We start from the raw sequence: 20390 nt of genomic DNA, 5'->3' as shown, positions 1-20390 counted from the left end.
TTGTAAGGATAATGACCTTGAACTCTTGATCCTCGAGCCTCTGCTTCCCAAGTGCTGAGATTCAGAGGCATGTGTTACCGTGCCTGCTGCAATCCTGGGTTGGTCTAGACAGGGTCTTGCTATAAAGCCCCTCAAATCTGCAGTCTTTTTTTCTTTCTTTCTTTCTTCTTTTGAGACAGGGATTTTCTGTGTTGCCTTGGCCATCCTGGAACTTGTTGGACTGACGGTTTTGTACACTGTGTCTCTGTGTTCTCATCACATTTTGTTTGTTTGTTTGTTTGTTTGTTTTCTTTTTCTTTTTTTCGGAGTTGGGGACCGAACCCAGGGCCTTGCGCTTGCTAGGCAAGCGCTCTACCACTGAGCTAAATCCCCAACCCCCACATTTTGTTTGTTTAGTGTGTTTATGGCTGTGTGCTCGTTCACGGAGGTCTAAGGACAACCTGAGGGAGTCTGTTCTCTCCTTCTACCATGCAAGTCCTGGGGATCCACCTCAGGCCATTAGGCTTGGTGGCCAGTGCCTCCATCCGTCAGTCTATTGGTTTTTTCAATTAAAAATACACACAAATAAAACTGCAGACAACCAGCTTCATTCATAAATTTATTCCCCCCCTCCCCTTGCAGGAATATGTAACGCTGCAGTGAGCAGGGGTCAGAACCGTGGACGCTGCTCTGGCCCTCTGCCCTGCAGAGGCTTCAGGAACCACACACCGCACCACACTGCTTCCTGCACTGTCGCTGTGGGTGAGGCCGCCACAGACCTCGCCTTCTCCACAGACGCCAGGGACAGGTGAAGGCTCTACAGGGCCAGGTTGGGGACAGAGGCCTACTTTCATGCTTGGGTGACCCGAAGGTGACATTTCATCTCGGTGCCTGTTTCCTCCCAAGCAAGCAGAACAAATATTATTCCTACGGGGTTCTTTGAGGAACAACAGACTAACAGTGAAGCCAGTCTGCTGGAGGAATGACTGACCTGATGGGGCTCAGCGCCCTTCACCTGTCTTGGCTTTGCTGTTAATGCTGAGGACTGACCCAGGCCAGGGTGGCCCAGGTGTCCTGGGCCTGTTAGTGCCAGACTGGACTCCCCAGGGGTAACCATGGCAGTTGGGCAGCTTCCTTCCCTCTGTGTTCCCCTCACCATGTAGCCCTTGTCCCCAGTTAGGCTTTCGCCTAACTCAGCCGCTCCTAAGTTTAAAGATACCTACTTCTGCCTCTTCTAGAAGAAACAGGTACAGTCTCAGTATTGGTTTCAGTCTGGGGAATCCTGGGCATGGGCCATTTTCACCCCCTTGGGTGCAAGTGCCACCTCTAGGGACAAGGGCCAGGGTCGGTGAACCTGTTTCCTACATTCAGAGAGCTCGGGTATGGCCTGGGCTTTTCTGATAGGGGGCAGAAACCCATTGCTTCTGGCCACTGGGAAGAGGTCAGGCCTTCATCTCACCTTGCCCTGCAGCCAGAACCATCTGGGTCCTCTGGTTCTTCCTCCCCACCCTTTGTAGCTGGCCCCTCCTGAGCTATGGGGTCTTGGCCAAGTCCCTTAGCTTCCCTTTTCCTCGGCCTCAGTTTCCCAATATGGGAAAGAGTTCACAGGAGTCTTGGCCCCTTTTGCCCCAGAGCTAAAACCTCTGGCTTTCCTCCAAGGTGTTTGCCATTTTTTTTACTTTTTGTCTTTTTTTTTTTAAAGACAGGGCCTCTTTCTGTGGTTCAGGAGGCTGTCCTGGAACTCACAATGGGATGACCCAGGCTCATTCCTGCCTCAGCCTCTGAGTGCTGAAATTCTAGGTGTGTGTCTCCACGCACGGCTTTCTCTTTTGTTAATGAACACTGGCTCAGTTTGGAGGTCCATATTAATTATGCCTCACATATATCCTTAGGAAGCCTTCTTATTCTTGGGCTCCTTCTGTCAGGAACTAGACGGCCATGACAGAGACTGCTGCACCTACAACCCTTCTGGAGCTGCAGTGGTTAGCCCAGCCCAGAAGCTGTGTGTGAGCAGGCGGCCAAAGGACAAACAGCACAGCGGGGGGCCTTGTGTCTTCTTAGAGCCACCGAAGGCAACAAGTTGAACAGAGGGCCTTCAAAAGAAAACCTCAGTCCTAATCCAGGAACCTGTGTGTCCCCATTTAGAAAAAGGGTCTTCAGGGATGTATATGTGGTCATTCTGGATTTAGGGTGGGTCTTGTAGTCAGGGCAGGTGTCCTTTCAAGAGACAGATGGGGGAAGAGAAAGCCACATGAAGACAGGACACAGAGTCCAGGAGATATGGAGCCTCTGAAGCCAGAACAAAGCAGCTGACCTCTGCTGCTGGGAGAACAGGTTACTCTGTGTCCTCCACCACATTCCTAGTGATATGTGGGGGGGGGGGGGTGTCTGGGGGGGGGGGGTGGGCAAGGAAGGCAGGACCAACAGAAAGGGTGGGGGACCCAGGCCTACAGGGATATGGAGGGTGCAGACAGATGTGTGGGTGACATCTAACCCACCCAACTGAAAAATGCCACTGAAGGACAGGAGGAAATAGGTGCCACCTGAAACAAGGCCCAGGGACTCTCAGACAGGGCAGCAGGGCTGCGACTGAGACAGGTCAGATTCCAGCCAATTAGGTCAGTCTGTGCCGAGGGAGGGAGTGGGGTAATGCCACAGGCTGAGGGGTGAGGGGATCTGTACAGGCATGACCCCCTTGGGACCCCAGAGGAAGAATGAGGAGAGAGAGTGGGGCATCAATTGCACTCTGAGGCCTCCATGGGAACTGCACTGACCTGAGGCAAGGCTCACAGTGGCCTGTGTCCACCAAAAAAAGGAGGGGCTCCAATGATGGGCAGGTGACCTTGTCTACCTCCTGACCAGGCTTGAGCCCTGGGTTCGCTTTTGCCTTTGTTACAGCAGTGGGGACTGAGATAGGTCGGCTAAGTCCTTGGAGGTCCAATGTGGTTCCTGGTGGGGCTGAGGGCTGAGTCAGAGGCTGGATGGACTCTGTCTGAATGCTTCTTCTGCTGAGTGCTCCCAGGGGGAAATGCCCGGATTCTGTCACTAAAGGGTGACCACACGTCAGAGCTACATCAAGGTCCTCGTGGTTTCTGCTAGGCCAGGAGGTGTGAGGAGAAGGCCCTATTGGGGCCACATGGCGACAGACATGTCCAGGCCCCAGCAGCTGGTTATTTCCTGGAAGACGCTGCCTGGCACTTGGGAGTACAGTGGGCATTGCAGACCTGCCCACGCACCTCCTGCAGCTCCTCACGCAGCTCCTCCAGGGCACTCAAGGAGGGCATCGCTTGTGTCTGAGCCTGCAGTGCCTCTAGGGTCAGTGCCAGGCGGCCCACCTCATCCTGCAGTGCATTCCAGGCTGCCCGCTGCTCCTCCTCCTTATTTCGCTGCTGAGTCTGGTGGCGCCAGTACTCCAGGACCAGGCAGCCTCCGCCCACAATGAAGATGGTGGCCTCACCCAGCAGCTCAGCACCCAGCTCTGCTGCTGCCTCCTCATTCAGCGGCTTGATGGCTGTGCCCCGGAAACCCATTATGCGCATCTTGGTCCGCATTTCCACCCAGTGGTACACTGCAGGGGAGAGAGGGGTCAGGTGTGTTCCAAAGCCCCACCCCCAACACTTTCTTGTTCCAGTTGCAGTCAGAGACCAAGGTGGGAGTGGGAGGTCACCTTAAGCAAGACCTGTCCTTTACTTCACCCAGGGAACATGGAGTCTCTTCCCAGGGTTATCTGGGGCCTTTCTTCCCTCAGACTAAGGTCAGAACCCAGGGCTTCATACACACTGGACACACCTGCTACCACTGACCTAGACCCTTTTTGTTTTAGATAGATGTATGTACATACGTACATATGTAGCTCATACTGGCCTTTAGCTCCCTATGTAGCCAAGGATGACCTTCAACCTCTGACTGTTTTTCTACTTCCCCATGTGCTGGGGATGACGAACATTATGTCCTATCATTTTTTACTTTTTTTCAGATGTAGCACAGGCTGGCCTTGAACTCATGATCCTCCTGCCTCTGCCTCTGCCTCTGCCTCTGCCTCTTGAGTAGCTGGGGTAGTTGGGCACCATAAGGATCAGGTCTAGTTCAAAGAGACACCAAGATTCCAGAGAGCAGCAATGAACAGAACCTGAAGAGAACAGAGGTCCTTGGATGGGAAGCCATGCGCCTAGCAGACCACAGCACCTGCTCTCTGAGTGTCAAGAGCACACAAGCTGTGAAGGCCCAGCAGCCACGTTGAGCTCCGACTGCTGCTCTTTAGGTCACCACAGAGTGGCTGTTGTCTTCCTCCATGGCACTGTCGCCCACTTGCCTGGCAAGAGACCAACTCCCTTTCTCTCCCTTCCCAGAATGCAGAGGGAGGGCTGCAGCTCTTGTGGATTGGGAGGCTCTGATCCTAGGTTCTCAGTGCAGACGGAGCTAAGTGAAGAGCGGAGCTGCCTCCCTGCCTGGCCCTGCTTCTCCTCAGCACTAGAGCCCCAAGGAGCGGGTAGGGCAGGTGCTCACCCTCACTGGGCCAGCATCATGGGTGCCTATCAAGTGGGAAGAGAGGGGGTGCCCAGGCAAGCTCCTTTCTGAATGTGCTTTCAATGGAGTCTTTTCCTTTTTTAAAGACAGTTGTTTCTGTGTAGACCAGGCTAGCCTCCAATTCAGAGATCCATCTGCCTCTGTCTCCCAAGCGCTGGGATTAAAGGTGTGAGCCACCACTGCCCCATGGAGTCTTTGAGATGGTCTCACTATGCCTAGCTGATCTGGCAATCCACCATGTAGAACCAGGCTGGCTTTGAGTTTGTAGTAATCCTCCTGCCTCAGCCTCAAAGCTGTGGGCATCAAAGGCATGCACCACCATTCCTGTCTTCATTTTAGTTTTTATTGTTTATTAAACTGTTTTTGTTGTTGTTGTTTTGAAACATGGTCTCCCTGATTAGCCTTGGCCAATATGTAACGCAATATGCAGACCATGATGCCCTTTTCTTTCTTGCTTTCTTGTTTTCTAACAGGTTCTCATGGAGCACACACTGGCCTCAAATATGCTATACAGCCAAGGATGACCACAAGCATGTGCCGCCATCCTTGCCTTATTTACCGTGTTTTTGAGACAGGGTCTCACTGTGTAATCCAGGCTGGGACTGAACCTGGGGCAGAAAAACCTCCTAAGAGCTTCTACTGCAGGACTGTGCCTTTATGACCGTTCCCTGCGCACAGTTCCCTGCACACAAATGCTGTGTCTCAATAAGAATATGCATCTAGAATTGGGAATGGCAAGATGGTACAGTGCCCCAAAGTGACGGCCACCTAGCTGGTGACCCAAGTTCCATCCCTGAGACCCACGTGGTAAAGAAGAGATCAACTCCTCTAAGTTGTCCTCTGACTTCCATATGTTCACTAGTGGCATGTACACACATGTACACACACACACACACACACACACACACACACACACACACACCCCATACAATATAATTTTAGCCAGACATGATGGTATAGGCCTTTAATCCCAGCATTTAGGAGTCAGACGTGGGTGGACCTCTGTGAGTTCAAGGCCAGCCTGGTCTACAGAGAAAGTTCCAGGACAGCCAGGGCTGTTATATAGAGAAATCCTTTCTTGAAATAAAAAGCAAACAAACAAAAACAAAACAAGAAAGCAAACAAACAAGCAAAAAAAAAACTTTAAAGAATTTACATACAAGAGCTGATGGGATGGCTCAACGGCTAAGAGCACTTGCTGCTCTTCTGGAAGACCCAGGTTCGATTCCCAGCACCCACATGGCAGTTCACAACCTTCTGCACTTCAGTCTCACAGGACTCACTGCAAGCATGTGCACAGACATCCACTCAGGACAAACATAATACACATAAAGTAATAAAAACAAATCTTTCCTTCTCTCCCCCACTCCCCACAGGAGAGCTCAGTGTCCCCCACTACTACAAATTTCTCTGGAATTTCCTGCATTTGGGGAAACTGCAGGGGTCAGCACATCTGGAGTGCAATGGATAAGTCTCACTCTGGAAAACCCCCTTCATGATCATGGTAGCGCCCCTGCTAGGTAAATGTATAAAAACAAACCTTAAAATATACAAAAGAGGGGTTGGGGATTTAGCTCAGTGGTAGAGCGCTTGCCTAGGAAGCGCAAGGCCCTGGGTTCGGTCCCCAGCTCCGAAAAAAAAAAAATATACAAAAGAATAAATATTACTAATGAAACCCCAGTGAAGTGGTTTGGGTACAAGGACTTATTCCTCAGCCTGGGCTGCCACCGACTCAATTCTCTATAGAATATTCCCCATTCACAAAGCCAGGCTCACCATAAACTCCTAATAAGATCTAGCATCATTTGCCAAAATAATAGCATAATTAAGTTACCACTGTTGCTACTGGTCAGTAGATTATCACATGGCTCCAAGCAGTCTCTGCCTTGTCCTCCCTAGATAGGCCCCAGTGAGCTCAACCCTAACTCGAAAGCCTACCTCAGTGACACAGACTGTTCCTACTAACATGTAGGAGGCTGAGGCAGGAGGATCACAAATATGAGGCCAGTCTTTTTTTTTTTTTTTTTTCCTTTTTTCTTCTTTTTTTTTTTTTTTTCGGAGCTGGGGACTGAACCCAGGGCCTTGTGCTTTCTAGGCAAGCGCTCTACCACTGAGCTAAATCCCCAACCCCATGAGGCCAGTCTTAGGTATGTAGTGAGAGCTTGCCTCAAGAAAACAAAACAACAGCCTGGAGAGACAGCTAACTCTTCTTGTGGAGGACCACGACAGGTGGAGCCAGCTACCAGCCATCCAACACCTGATTCTGGCCTTCATGGTGCATATATATGTGTGTGCAGACGTACACATACATACATAAAATAAAAATAAAATTCAAAATTCAGGGAGGCAGAGAGATGGCCTAGCAGTTAAGAATACTGGCTGCTGGGGCTGGGGATTTAGCTCAGTGGTAGAGCGCTTACCTAGGAAGCGCAAGGCCCTGGGTTCGGTCCCCAGCTCCGAAAAAAAGAACCAAAAAAAAAAAAAAAAAAAAAAAAAAAAGAATACTGGCTGCTTTTCCAGATGACCCAGGTTTTATTTGTAACACCCATGGGGTGGCTCACACAGTTTATAAGTCCAGTTCCAGGGGATCTCAGGTCTTCTTTTGGCCTCCAGACACCAGGCACACAGCACACACACATAAATATAGACAGACACCCTGTGTAGCCAAGGCTGCCTCTGAACTCCTCCTGTTTCTGCCTCTGTGGGCTGGGATTCCCAGTTGTGCACAGCACATCCCCTCCTGTCTGCCCCACTGACTCACAGTTCTTCCTTCTAGAACAGCTCCAGGCACACGCAGGCACTAACTACAAGGAATGGTGACTAACTCCTACTGACTCCCACAGAATGACCTTTGCCTATGCTCCCCACCAGACCTGGACGGACCAGCTGGGCGTAAGAGAGGGACACCTAGGAGTCCCAGAGACTGAGGCTCAGTGTGCTTGGAGCTGGGCGGTCCTGGGTTCCGGTCTGCACCTGCTGTTTAGTTGCTGTGACTGGTCAGGGTTCCAAATATCTGCATCCCACTTTGCAAATGTGGAGAGCAGCAATAGGGGAGGGAGCACACGTGTCCCCGCATATGGCTCAAGGGTGGTGGCTCACTATCCCAGAAGTAAGCGAGGACTGTAGCAATCTGATGGGGACCGAAGGGCTGTCTACAAGCGTGGAGCTGGAGCTGAGCCCTAGAGCTCTGTGGTTAAGGTCAGGTTGTCTGGCTCGAAGCCCGTGCTGAGCCATTCCCCATCTCCTGCCTTGAGGCCTCAGTTTCTTCATCTGTGCAGCTTAAAATGGCCACAGTAGAGGTATGCAGACCTCTAATTCCAGCACTTGGGAGGCTGAGAATTAAGACTGTTTCAGACTAGCCTAAGTTACATAGAAAGACTGTTTTAGTGAGGGTTTTACTGCTGTGAACAGACACCATGACCAAGGCAAGTCTTATAAGGACACCATTTAACTGGGGCTGCCTTACAGGCTCAGAGGTCCAGTCCATTATCTTCATAGCAGGAACATGGCAGTGTCCGGGCAGGCATGGTGCAGGAGGAGCAGAGAATCTTACGTCTTCATCTGAAGGCTGCTACGAGAAGACTGGCTTCCAGGCAGCTAGGATGAGGGTCTTAAGCCCACACCCACAGTGACACACCCACTCCAATAAGGCCACACCTCCAAATAGTGCCATTCTCTGGGCCAAGCATATACAAACCATCACAAAGACCTTGTCTCAAAACAAAGATACAGGCCTCTCTTTCCCACATCAGGGCAGCACACGACCAGGACACAACAGTCTACCACAGGCTTTGAAAGAACATTTTCCATCTTCACAACCTCTCTACCCTCCCCACCCCAAACCCCACCTCTGAACAAGTTTTCACATAGCCTAGGCTGGCCTGGAGCTTGCTGGTCACTGAGTGTGACCTTGAGCTCCTGACCCTACTACCCCACCTTTCAAGTGCGGGATTTACAGGCTGTGTCTCCATATCTGGCCAGTTGCTTTCACTCCCACTCCCTAGCAAAGAGCATAGGGCCTCAATGCACACTATTACTAAACTATGTCCGCAAGCCCCTCCTGAAGGATAAAATGCATGCTGGGTGTGAGGCTTTAGAGATGGCCAGTGGTTAAGAGCAGTCGGTGACTGCTCATCTCGAAGACCTGAGTTCAGTTCCCAGCAACCACACAGCAGCTGACAGCTGCCTATAACTTCAGTTCCAGGAGATCCAACACTATATCTTCTGAACTCCTCAGGTACCAGGCATGTGCTTCAGTTAAAGAAAAGAAATAAGAAGCCTGGTGCTCAGAGCCCTAGCAGCCTTACTGAGGTCATGAGAACTGCCTGAATTAAAAAAAAAAAAAAATGTCAGCAAGAAGAAGGCAGCATCACCAAACCATTTAGAGGTGCTTTCCTGTCTAGCCAGCAGGAGGTCCGACTCCAGGTTTGGTGGCTGGTTTGAGAGGAGTACAAACTCTCTTGGAAACACCCACTATCAGGCAGCTACTCAGTTGGCTTTCTGTGCCTGTCAGCAGTTAGAGCAAGCTCAGATGCTGGACAGAGCTGAAGAACTGACTCAGGCGCCCTCTCCTGTCCACTCAGAGTACTGCAGGCAGCCTGGGTCAGGAGAGTGTGATACAGCACTATAAATCACCCGCCTTCAATCACAGTGGAAGGACCTGAAGAGGTTGCTTGTTTTTGTGCTATGGAGACAGAAGCAGGCTAGGCACTTAGCTATATGCCCCCTATGTTGTTCTGAGACAATCTCACATAGCCCAGGCTGACCTCAGACTTGTTAAGTAGCTGAGAATGACCTTAAAGCCTTGGTCCTCCTGCTTCCACTTCTCAAATGTCAGGTGTGTGCCACCAAGCCTAGCCACAGTTGGTTAAAAACTTCATTTTCAGACAGGCCCAGTGGCCATGCTTGGCCCTAAACTCACAACCACCCAGCACCAGCCTCTTGAGTAGCTGGGATTACAGGAGTACAGCACTCTGTCAAGTGGCAAGAGTTGTAGTTGGGGGGGTTGGGAATGGGGGTGGGGTGGAGGAGCATCCCAATGTCAGCCCAGACCTGCTCTGAGGACTCACAGTGAGTACCACTCTGTTTGAGGCAGGATTTCACTCTTTGGCCCAGGTTGGCCTTGAATTATCAGCAATCCTCCTATCTTCTGAGGGTTGGAATTAGAGATGTGAGTCACCATGACATTGTTTTATGTAAACAACAGCACTGGGGTGGGTAGCATGGATAAAGAACTCTAAAGTACAATTAAGGAAGACCAGGCATAGGGCCCAGGCCTTTAATCTCAGCACTCAGGAGCCAGACAGGTGTTTCTCTGCGAATGTGAGGCCAGCCTGGTCTACAGAGTTCCAGGATAGACAGGACTACACAGTGAGACCTTGCTTCTAAAAACAGAGAGAGAGAGAGAGAGAGAGAGAGAGAGAGAGAGAGAGAGAGAGAGAGAGAATATGAATGAATTAATGCTAGTCCTCATTTTTTTTTTTTTTTTTTGGAGCTGGGGACTGAACCCAGGGCCTTGCGCTTGCCAGTCCTCATTTTTAAAAAATACTTACATACATTATCTTAGCAAGATATGTAACTGGTCACAATGAATGATGCATGTGCGCGTGCATGCACACACAGGCGCACACACACAAAGGAAAGTGTTTCCTTAGTAGGAGAGGAGCATCTTGAGTGTTTGGAGGTCAACAGCAACAGTCTGGCTGCCACACACGGGAGCTGATGTGACACTCTCAAAACTATAAATAGATCTTGGGGACCTGACCTTCTCTGGAGAGCATTAAAAATAAAAATGCCAGTGCTTCCCCAGGTCAGCTGGGCCAGGCCATGTCGGTGGCACTCCTGAGCATCTCAGGCAAATACCCACACAGCCACATTGTGCCTACTGGTCACCTACCTGCTGTTCAGCCAACCGTTTACGCAAGCAGCTGTACTTGATCTGGCATTTCCAGCTCCTCCCGACCTAACTCCTAACTTCCTTCCTTGAGCAGGCTCTCACCATGGAGCCCAGGCTGGCCTGGGTTAGGTTGGCTTCCAGTTGACAGAGACCTACCTGCCTCTGCCTGTTTTGGGATTAAAAACGTGCACAGCACACACCATGGCCCTTTCTATGTGAGTGTGTATTGCCAGAATGGACTCAGGGCCTTGTGCATGCTAATCAAGCACAGAACTACTGGGCTACACCAGCACTAGCCTTTCTTCTCTTTTTTTCATATTTGTTTTTTGAGATGGTTTTCAGGGGCCCAGCTGCCCTGAGACAACTAAGCCTCCTGCCCCAGCCATTTAGGTGCTGGGACAGGTCTGATACTGCACCTGGGTTTCTTTCTTTAGTTTCTAGATAGGATCTCACTGTATAGCCCAGGCTTGCCTAGGACTTGAGATCTCCTTTGGGATTGTTGGCAAGTGCCACCATGCCTGGCTAGGCCTAGTTCTCCAACTGAGGTGTGACCTGTTGGGGCTGTCATTTCTAGATGTTTTAGTGGTTCTATCTTTCCAGTTTCCTGGTAATTTTCAATTTTACTTGTGTTTATTATTCCTCTTTTTTACCTTTTTATTTTTAACATATACACTTAGGTATTTTTGGTTTTGATTTTTTGTTTTTGTTTTTTTGGGGGACAGTCTCATGTAGCTCAGGCTGATTCCAAACTCAAAATATAGCCAAGGATGCCCATGAGCTTCTGATCCTCCTGCCTCCACCTCAAGAGTGCTGGGTAAGGTGGCGTGTAACCACACCCTTTATGCACTGCTGGGCTATGACTCTACCCACTGAGCCCCAGGCTCATCTTTAAACCTGGCGATTTTAAGTTCACATCTGGCAATATTGTAATTTGCAGCGTTTCCAGATCTCAACTTGCCAGACTCTCTTCAGGCTCCTGCCCAGTGTGGTGCCCCCTTGTCTACAGAGAATACATTTTTCTGTTGTAGTCCCACAGTATCACATGAGCTTCTCTAAGCCAAGAGGCATGGCAGACACATTCCTTTTTAGCAGAATATAATTTAGGCTGTAAACCCACAGAAGGACTAGCCAGTGGCCACAAGCTCAGGGGACAACATGTCCATGTAGAGGCTGAGGGGACAGCCAGTGCTAGAGCAGGTGTCTAGTATACATGGGCTTTTAGGTTCTATGTCCAGTACAAAATAATATTAAAGACAACAGTAATGATTAACCTGCCCCACTGCACTGGGAGCTGAGGCTGTGGTCCTCAGGGCGGCTTGCAGGTAGCCTCTTACCCAGCTTCCCTGCAGCATGCCTCCCGTCCCCCAGGCCTTTAGAGGCTGGAAAGGTCCCAAACCATCAGTGGCCTGGTCTAGCCCTTCCCTTGCTGTAGGAGACCTGGCCTCTCTTTCTGAAGAACTCAAACACTCAGTTTATAAGAAGGTGTGGCTCGGCGTGGAGCATTTACAGGCAGGCTGGGGCAGTGGATGCTTTTGCAGATGCTTGTGAGTTTGACTTTCTCATTTGTCTTTATTCCCAGCTATTTTCCCAAAGTGAGCTTCTTTTAGCCCTAGTTATGTGCCTCCATTGCTAAAGTGCTTTGTTTAAGAAAGAGCCTAATGAGTCCTAGGCTGACCTATAACTCAGTCCAGAACCGAGGACTAATGACCGAACTCCAGATCTCTAGCCTCTACCTCCCCAGTGCAGAAGTTACAGGTGTGCGCCACCTGCCCACTGGAGCTCAGTGTGATGCAGGTGTTCTCATGCATCAGCCTCCCATTTGCTGGATTACAGGCCTGTGCTACCATGCTTGGCTCTAACTGTAGCTTCTGATCAAACAGCCATTGTTCACAGGCTAGAACTGGAGAGAGGAGGCCCAGACTTGCCTGTGAGAGCCAACTTGAGCAGGGCTCACAACCCACACAGTTTGCAAGTCCTAAGCATGAGCTAGAGCAGGTGTTAACAGCACAGGAGCCAGCATTACCATGATAGGAACAACAGAAAGAAACATGGCACCACACTTTTATGTATTTCAACTAACATTCACAACAGCACTTAGGGGTTAGGCCAGGGCTACAGTGTGGCTCAGTGGTAGAGCCCTGCCTAGAATCCCCCAGTGAGGGGCTGGGGGCGTGGCTCAGTGGTAGAGCCCCTGCCTAGCATGCTTGAGGCCCTGAGTTCAACCCTTAATTTTATTAAAAAAAAAAAAAAAAAGAGGCTGGAGAGATGGCTCAGAGGTTAAGAGCACTGTCTGCTCTTCCAGAGGTCCTGAGTTTAATTCCCAGCAACCACTTGGTGGCTCACAACCATCTACAATCAGGTCTGGTGCCCTCTTCTGGCCTGCAGGCATACATGCAGGCAGAAAGCTGTGTGATGTATACATAATAAATAAATAAATGTTTTTAAAAAAATTTTTTTCTTTGTCATACTAACTTATAAAAGTGTCAGGGCACTCAAAAACAGACTATAAAACCAGGGTCCAGAGAGGTTAAATAACTTGCCCAGGTGTCTTAGGCTGAGCTGTATGTGAGCCATACTACTGACTGGCCTCAGAGCATGCTGAGGGCACTGGTCATCGGTCACGAGTACTCTACTCTGCAGAAAGGCAATGGTGTTACCAGGACACACCCAGAGGAAATCACAAAGCAGGGACACAAGGGCAGACAGCCTTTATCAGTGTACCAAGCCCTCTTCTCACATAACAACAGACTCTGTGCCCTCCCAGCCACGGAGAACAACCATATCCATAGTCTTCCACATCCACATAGGAATCTCAGGGGTAAGTTTTATGACTACCTCCTTTTGTTGTTTTGACAGAATCTCATGTAGCCCAGGCTGACCTCCAACTGGCTAGTAACCAAAGTGAACCTTGAACATACTTCTTCCTGTCCTCAGACTCCCAGAGCTGGCATTACAGACATGCAGAACAATGGCCAAATGTTTGCTTGGTTTTGAAATACAGAATAGATGCTCAGAGAGGGCAACATGTTCTGAATATCACACAGTGGGTGTGCCTACAGCACCCACTTCCCGCTGAACCGGGAGCCTCTTGGGAGAGGACTACAGGGAGAGGAGCTAGGGTACCAATGCTCCATGGTGGCACCTGCCACCTGCTGCCTGCCACCCAGCTCCTGCGCCCCAACACAGGAACCTCCCAGCAGAGCCCAGCCAAGCCACAGACCAAAGAAACTAGAGGTCACTGCTGTCAGGTGTGGTGGCAGATGCCTTATTGTTGTGGAGGCTGAGGTAGGAAATTCACATGAGTTTGAGCCTGACCAACAGTGTGTTAAGTCTGTCTCAGACATCCTTCCCATTCCCACTCCCACGCCCCAAAACAAACTCCAGAGCTGGAGATGGCTCTGAGGTTAAGAGCATCTCCTCCTCTTGCAGAGGACCTGAGCTTCCTTCCCAGCACCCTGCCACTCACAACCATCTGTCCCCAGCTCCAGGGATCTGGCTCCCTCTTCTGGTGTCCTAGGGTACCTGCACACACGTGGCACACATGCATACGCAGAAGTAAAAATATGTCTTGTTGGGGTTGGGGATTTAGATCAGTGGTAGAGCGCTTGCCTAGCAAGCACAAGGCCCTGGGTTCGGTCCCCAGCTCCGAAAAAAAAAAAGAAAGAAAGAAAGAAAAAAAATATGTCTTGTTTTTTCTTAATTTAAAAGAGAAAGAAAAGGAGTCTGTGGGTTGCGAGCGTTAGACACCATGCCTAGCCTTCAGGTGTTTTTGTCCCTAGAATTCCAGCAGGAGTCGAATCCCCAGAAAGCTCTGCTGCTGCTGAAGAAAGCAGAGGAGCCCTAGGTTCTAAGATCACTAGAATGAAGCCCAAAGGTGGAATCCCAGACTCCTGATGGCACTACAGACAGAGACAAGCCCCAGACACTGCGGTGTCGCAGAATTCTACCAGCAAGAAGGCCAGCAAAAGAGCTGAGTGGATGCAAATGATACCCAGACTCTGAGCTAAATAAACCTCTTTTTTTTTTTTTTTTTTTTTTGGTTCTTTTTTTCGGAGCTGGGGACCGAACCCAGGGCCTTGCGCTTCCTAGGTAAGCGCTCTACCACTGAGCTAAATCCCCAGCCCCATAAACCTCTTTTTTTATACACCTAGTCTGCCTCAGGCGTTCAGTTACAGTAATGAAATACAATTACTACAAGAGTGGGCATCTTTGGAGGGCCACGGCCTTGCTTACTGCATGGGGCACACTAGGAAGGAGTGCAGGCAAGCGAGCTGGGGCTTTCCTGCCGCGTCACCCTCAGCTTCCTTGGAAGCATGGTAACACACGCACCTTGTGATGGAGGCTGGGGAAGAGAGCACTTGGAACTTGCAGTACATTTCTAAAATCCTAGCGCTCAAAAGACCTCAGAAGCAAGAGGATGGCCACAAGTTCCAGGCCAGTACCCACAACTGTACAACACCCTGACTTCAAAAGTCAAAAAAGAAGAAAACAAGACTCCTGCCTTCACTGCACAGTGCATCAAGGACTGGATGGAATGTAAGGCTGTCTCTTCCTCCCAGGAGTGTGTGATCACCCGGGACAGGCAGGAACTACAGGGCAGGCTTCTGCTTTATGACTACTGAACTTCCGGGATTCTTCCCTGTACTCTCTCAGCTGTAGCAGCCACAGTGGCCTTCCCAGCTGTGTGAATAAGAAGGGGCAGGCACACAGATGTGGCAGTACATATCTTTAATCTCAGCACTGAGGAGGAAGAGGTAGGGAGATCTCCACAAGTTCAAGGCTAGCCTGGTCCACACAGTTCCAGGCCAGGCAGGGATAGAGTGAGGCTCTGACTTAGAACAAAGTAAAGTACAACACAAGGGCTGAGCACTAAGGTCCTCAGAGGGAGAGCAGTGACTGCAGAAACACCTGGGAATGCTGAGCCACTGCTCAACTGCTGAGCCACAGGCACAGGCACTTAGCACCGTGAAGAAGGACAGACTGACTGAAAGAAAGCAGGACCCAAGCTAGGGAGGCTCTCCAAGCTCAGAGCATCTCCAACAGCACAGCGAATCCTCTCTGTCTGTTTGCCATCCACTCTCTCCCACCTGACTCCTGCCAGCTCTACCTTCAAGCAAGTTTCCAGATCAATCACCACTGACAGGAAAGGAAGGCTGACTAACCACGGCACGGGACTTGAGACCATGTCCGCACATGTGCATACCCCAGATAGGTATGGGTACTTTGTGGGGTCCCTGCCAAGGACACACAACTCAGATCCAGACTGAGAACTAGTGTCAATGTCATGAAAAACAAGGGTGGGCAGAGATAACTGTGGAGAGCAGGGGCACCAGACCTTGAATGGCCCAGGCTAGCCTCAAACTAGTTATTAATTGCAGATGGCCTTGAACTCCTCATCTGCTCCTGCTCTTGTGTCCACCTTTCCAAGTGTTGGCATGGGAGGCATGCTGGCTCCACCCACACCCCTGTACTAGAAAGCTCTCTACCACCGTGATGCATCATTAGCTACTTACCCCTCTTTTCACTCATTATTTTGAGACAGGGTCTCAAAAGATGTTCTGGTTGTGAATGTACTCTATTCCCCAGGCTGGTCTTGAACTTTCAATTCTCCTGCCTGGGCCTCCCAAGTAGCTGACATTCTAGGCTTAGCTAGTGTCAAGTCACTCTGCAGATTAAAGGAGCTCGACTGTGGAAGCTGTCTCCTTGATGGATCACCTCAGCCTATAAAATGTAACTCAGGAGGTGCTCACCAGGCCCAGCCTGCCTTAAGGAACTACTGCAGTTAACAGTTGCTGGAGAAGGGGAGACTTATTCTTCACTGAGAGGTGATACTACGGTCAGGCTAATACAACCCCTCACCCATGCACAGCAAACTAACTCCACAGATTTCAAAAATAATAATAATGAGCCACCTTGTTCTTTGTTTTCAAGACAGGGTTTCTCTGTGTAGCCCTGGCTGTCCTGGAAATCACTCTGTAGACCAGGCTAACCTCAAACTTAGAGATCTGCCTGCCTCTGCCTCCCCAATGTTGGTGCTGGGATTGAAGGCGTGCACCACCACTGTCTGGCTATAAGGAGTCATCTTTAATTTCAGAACTCCAGAGTCAGGGAAGTCTCTATGAGTTCAGCATGGTCTACTCAGCCAGTTTTAGACCAGCCAGGGCAACCCTGTCTCAAGGAAGGAAAAAGTCATGAAATAAGAAAGAGGGCTAGTTGGAAAGAAGAGGGGATCAGTGGGAATGGGCAAGAAAGGGTAACAGGGAATACAAAATAGTGAAACTGTTGAAACCATATAATAAAATGTATAGATTTAGATGCTTGTGAACTTGCACGTGGCAGTCAAAGACAGGGGATTCAGAAGTTTGAGGCTTTAATATGTGGCAAGTTTGAGGCCTGTGGGGCTACATGAGAGCCAGTCACAAAAAATTAATAAACTATACCTTGAGGCTGAGGTGTGATTCAGTAGTAAAGTTCTTACCCAGTGCACACAAGACCCTGAGGTCCATCTTCAAGGACACACACACACATTCTCTCTCTCTCTCTCTTTCTCTGTTTCTCACAACACACACTTGCCATACACACACACACACACACACACACACACACACACACACACACACACACAGACACACACACACAGACACACACACACAGACACACACACACACACACTAATGAGCCCTCTCAGGCAAATCCAAGGTGTTTGCAGTGGTCAGAACCCGCCCCCTCATGATCTATCTTCCTATTGCCATTGGTCTATTGGTCTCCTCCATCAACTAGATTCTGTGGGACCTCAGGAACCTTGCTTACATAGCTCCTTCCCCCGGATGCAGTGGGGTCTTGGAACTCATGTTTACACAACTCCTTCCTCCTGATTTCTTCCACAGCAGTTGTTGCTACCTAACAGGCTTTTATTTTATGTTTTTGAAATTGAGGCTTATGTGTAGTCCAGGCTGGCCTCAAACTCGAGGCACAACTCCTGCCTCAGCATCCAAGTGCTGGAATGTGTCCCATGCCTGGCTACATTTCCTATATTTTATGTACTGAGGTCAGCTGTTGCCTATCTTCCCCGACAGGAATCCTTGAGACGTGGGTTTCTTTACATCTTCATACTCCTCACAATGAGGCAGCATTTCATGCAGCATATATGCACAGTGGGAAGAGCAAGGTTACCGCAACTGCTAAGGACACAGTGCCCTACAGGCTGGGAGAATAAGGCCTGGAACCCAGCAGGCAGGCAGGCACCAACTGCTCCTGTCTCATGAGAGCCTCTGTACACAACTGGAAACAGAGGCTCAGGTAGGCTACCTTCACCCACCCAAAGTCATCATTTAAGGGGTAGGGTCAAGCTGTTCCCTAAACCACAAAGCTAAGACTAGTCCCATGACTTGGAAGGAAAGCAGGAAGCTGGACAGACCCAGAGTCCAGAGTCCACAGCGAGGCTCTGGCACAGCCTCCACAATGACTATAATGGAATGTGATCTTGGAGAGTGACGGAATTCCTGCCTGTGACGGCTTACTTATTTTTTCTGTAAATTTAAGCAGTCATCCCTGGTTTGTGTTCTGCAGATCTTGGAACTCACTTTATAAGTAAAAATAGCTTCTAACTTGCACTGACTCTCCTGCCTCTGCCTTCCAAGTGCTGAGATTTAAACACATGGTACCTATTTCTTTTGTTGGTTTTGTTTTGTTTTGTAGCCAGCATCTCTCTGTGTACTGGCTGTCCTATAACTCACTCTGTGGACCAGGCTGGCCTTGAACTCAGAGATCCACCTGCCTCTGTCTCCCAAGTGCTGGGACTAAAGGTGTGTACCACCACTGCAGGCTGGTTTGTTTGTCTGTTTGGTTTTTTTGGTTTTGAGAGAAGGTCTCATGTAGCCCAGATTGAACTCAGTAAGGTATCTTAAGGTATCTGAAGCTGGCCCTGCCCTCCTGTTCCTACTGCCTCAACTGCCCTAATACTGCAATGCGAATCTACACCATCATGTCTTGCTTCAAAATCCAAAACTTTTCAACTGCAAGACCTATGGCCCAGCAGAAGGCCCACTGAACACCAAAAGGACCAAAAATCTTACTAAACACATATGGGGAGGGTTTGAAAAGTCAAGGGTCCCCTTAGTGCTCATGCTCCACCCCTGGAGGCAACAATGTCCCTCAGTGGTCTGGTGAGATTCTCCTCAATCTTCAGGTCTCAACTGAAATACCCTCTGCCAGGAAGTGCTCTTCTCTTTGTACTCCAAGTCAGGTCAAGTATCTAGTGGGCCTACCACCCCATCTAGATTGTCACTGTATGGGTATTTAGACCCTGTTGATTCATAAGCAGGGTCAGCTCAAAGCAGACACTCATCATATCACATATAAGCTACACGGGGCGTTGGAGAAACATGAACAGTAGTTCTCGACACATTACAAAAGCTTCCACCTCATCTCTGCTTTATAGAGATAGATGGGTCTTTTCTAGGAACACATATCTGGTGCTTTGCGAAGCAAGTGAAGTCTCTGCTCGCTCAGGAGACTCCCTTGGCTCACTTGGCTGCTCTAAACTGGAGACTGCCTACAGTCCATGACAGTTCTGAGATAACGCTGACATATTAGGACCGTATCTCCCAGTGCCCAGCCAAGAAGCCTGCACCGTGCGGCTACCGAACCAATGGACCGGCATGAGGAAACTCATAAATAAACGGAAAAACGTCCATTCTGGATTCATCCTTTTGCCAGGTCGCAAGATTCCATCACCATCACGACCCTAAGTCAGTGTAAAACTAACTCACAAGCTCTGTGCTCTAAACCCAGGGTGATACGCAAAGCACCCACAGGTCGGCAGGGAAACTTAGGGACAAGCCAGCGTTTCTATAGTAAAGCGTCTCTCTTAAGGATGGCTCCGCAGGGGACCTCCAGGGGGCTTCTCAGTCCCGCCCCTAACTTCTGACAAGTCCCACCCTAATGTTTCTCATACCTCACCCTATTGGCTTGCGTAGACGTCAACCGCCACAAGCCCTCTTCCCTATTGGCTTGCATTCCAAACTCACGCGGTGACGCCCCTGATGGCTCGCCCTTCTTTCCTATTGGGTGAGTGACACGCCCCTCTAACAGAAGCCATCCTCATTGGCTATAGCGTTTTGCCGGTTCGCGCCGGGATTGGTCAGGCACAGAAGCCATTCCCCTGAACTAGAAGGATCGGGAATGGAAGGGCTGGGGCCTTTGGGGTGAGACTCACGCTGGGCTGGAGGCAGGCAGATGTAGGTTTTGAAGAACTCGCTGCGGCGGGCGGCATCCTTGATGCGGTTGGCCAGCGGCTTGCTAACTTGCCGGATGCCCAAGTAGAACAGCTTCGCCATGGGGAACGCGCCCACCACCATCTTGGCGGCCGCCCTGGGCACGCGCAACCTTGCTGACTGGGCGGGGCGCCGCCGACCTCTCCGTTCCTCCCCCGCCCGCCGGTAGTCCGTGCGTGCCTGCGTAAGGAGGGACTTGCCTACGTGCCTACGTACGAGCGTGCGTTCGCACGCTCGCGGCGGGGGTGGTGGGGAGGGTGTTTGTCTGCAGGGGGCTCTCGTGACGTCACCGCGTCGACGCCTCGACGTCCTACGTTGTGTATGCAAATATACGGCGGAAGTGAAGCGTCAGAGGGCCGTGCGGTTAAACGGCCGTTGGTGGGAGCGTGGCCGCAGCCCTATTCCCGACGTACTGACATCACCACGTCTTGCGTGATGTCACGTACTGAGTCGGCTTCTCTGCCCATAGGAGGTGTCTGCTTAGTCCCAATTAAGTCTAAGGCGTCCCAGGTACGCCTTCCTCCGCGGTTTGCACGCTCATCGGGGAGTGAAGCGAGTCAGCGCGTAGTCACACGAACCTACCGCTTTACTCACTCTCTGAAGTTGGAGGAGTGACTCAACTCTTCAGGAAATTGGTTTCTAATTGTTTTTAAAAGCCGGTCTCATGTAACCCAGCTTGGCTCCGAACTCACTGAGTAGCTTAGGCTATCTTT

General features: G+C 50.2%; 1 protein-coding gene across 1 annotated transcript; it reads right to left on the bottom strand.

Moving 5' to 3' along the window:
- Positions 1-585: 585 nt before the first annotated feature.
- Opa3 (outer mitochondrial membrane lipid metabolism regulator OPA3) lies at positions 586-19822 on the bottom strand. Its single transcript, NM_001399653.1, is given in 2 exon segments — positions 586-3547; positions 19620-19822. Coding segments are annotated over 2 exon segments (540 nt in total). The 5' UTR covers positions 19762-19822; the 3' UTR covers positions 586-3149.
- Between the last annotated feature and the right edge of the window lie 568 nt (positions 19823-20390).

Source organism: Rattus norvegicus, chromosome 1 (assembly GCF_021556685.1).
Source record: "Rattus norvegicus strain SHRSP/BbbUtx chromosome 1, alternate assembly SHRSP_T2T, whole genome shotgun sequence".
NCBI lineage: Eukaryota > Metazoa > Chordata > Mammalia > Rodentia > Muridae > Rattus > Rattus norvegicus.
Note: the sequence above shows the minus strand (reverse complement) of the source record. Positions and strands in the feature narration are given on the sequence as shown.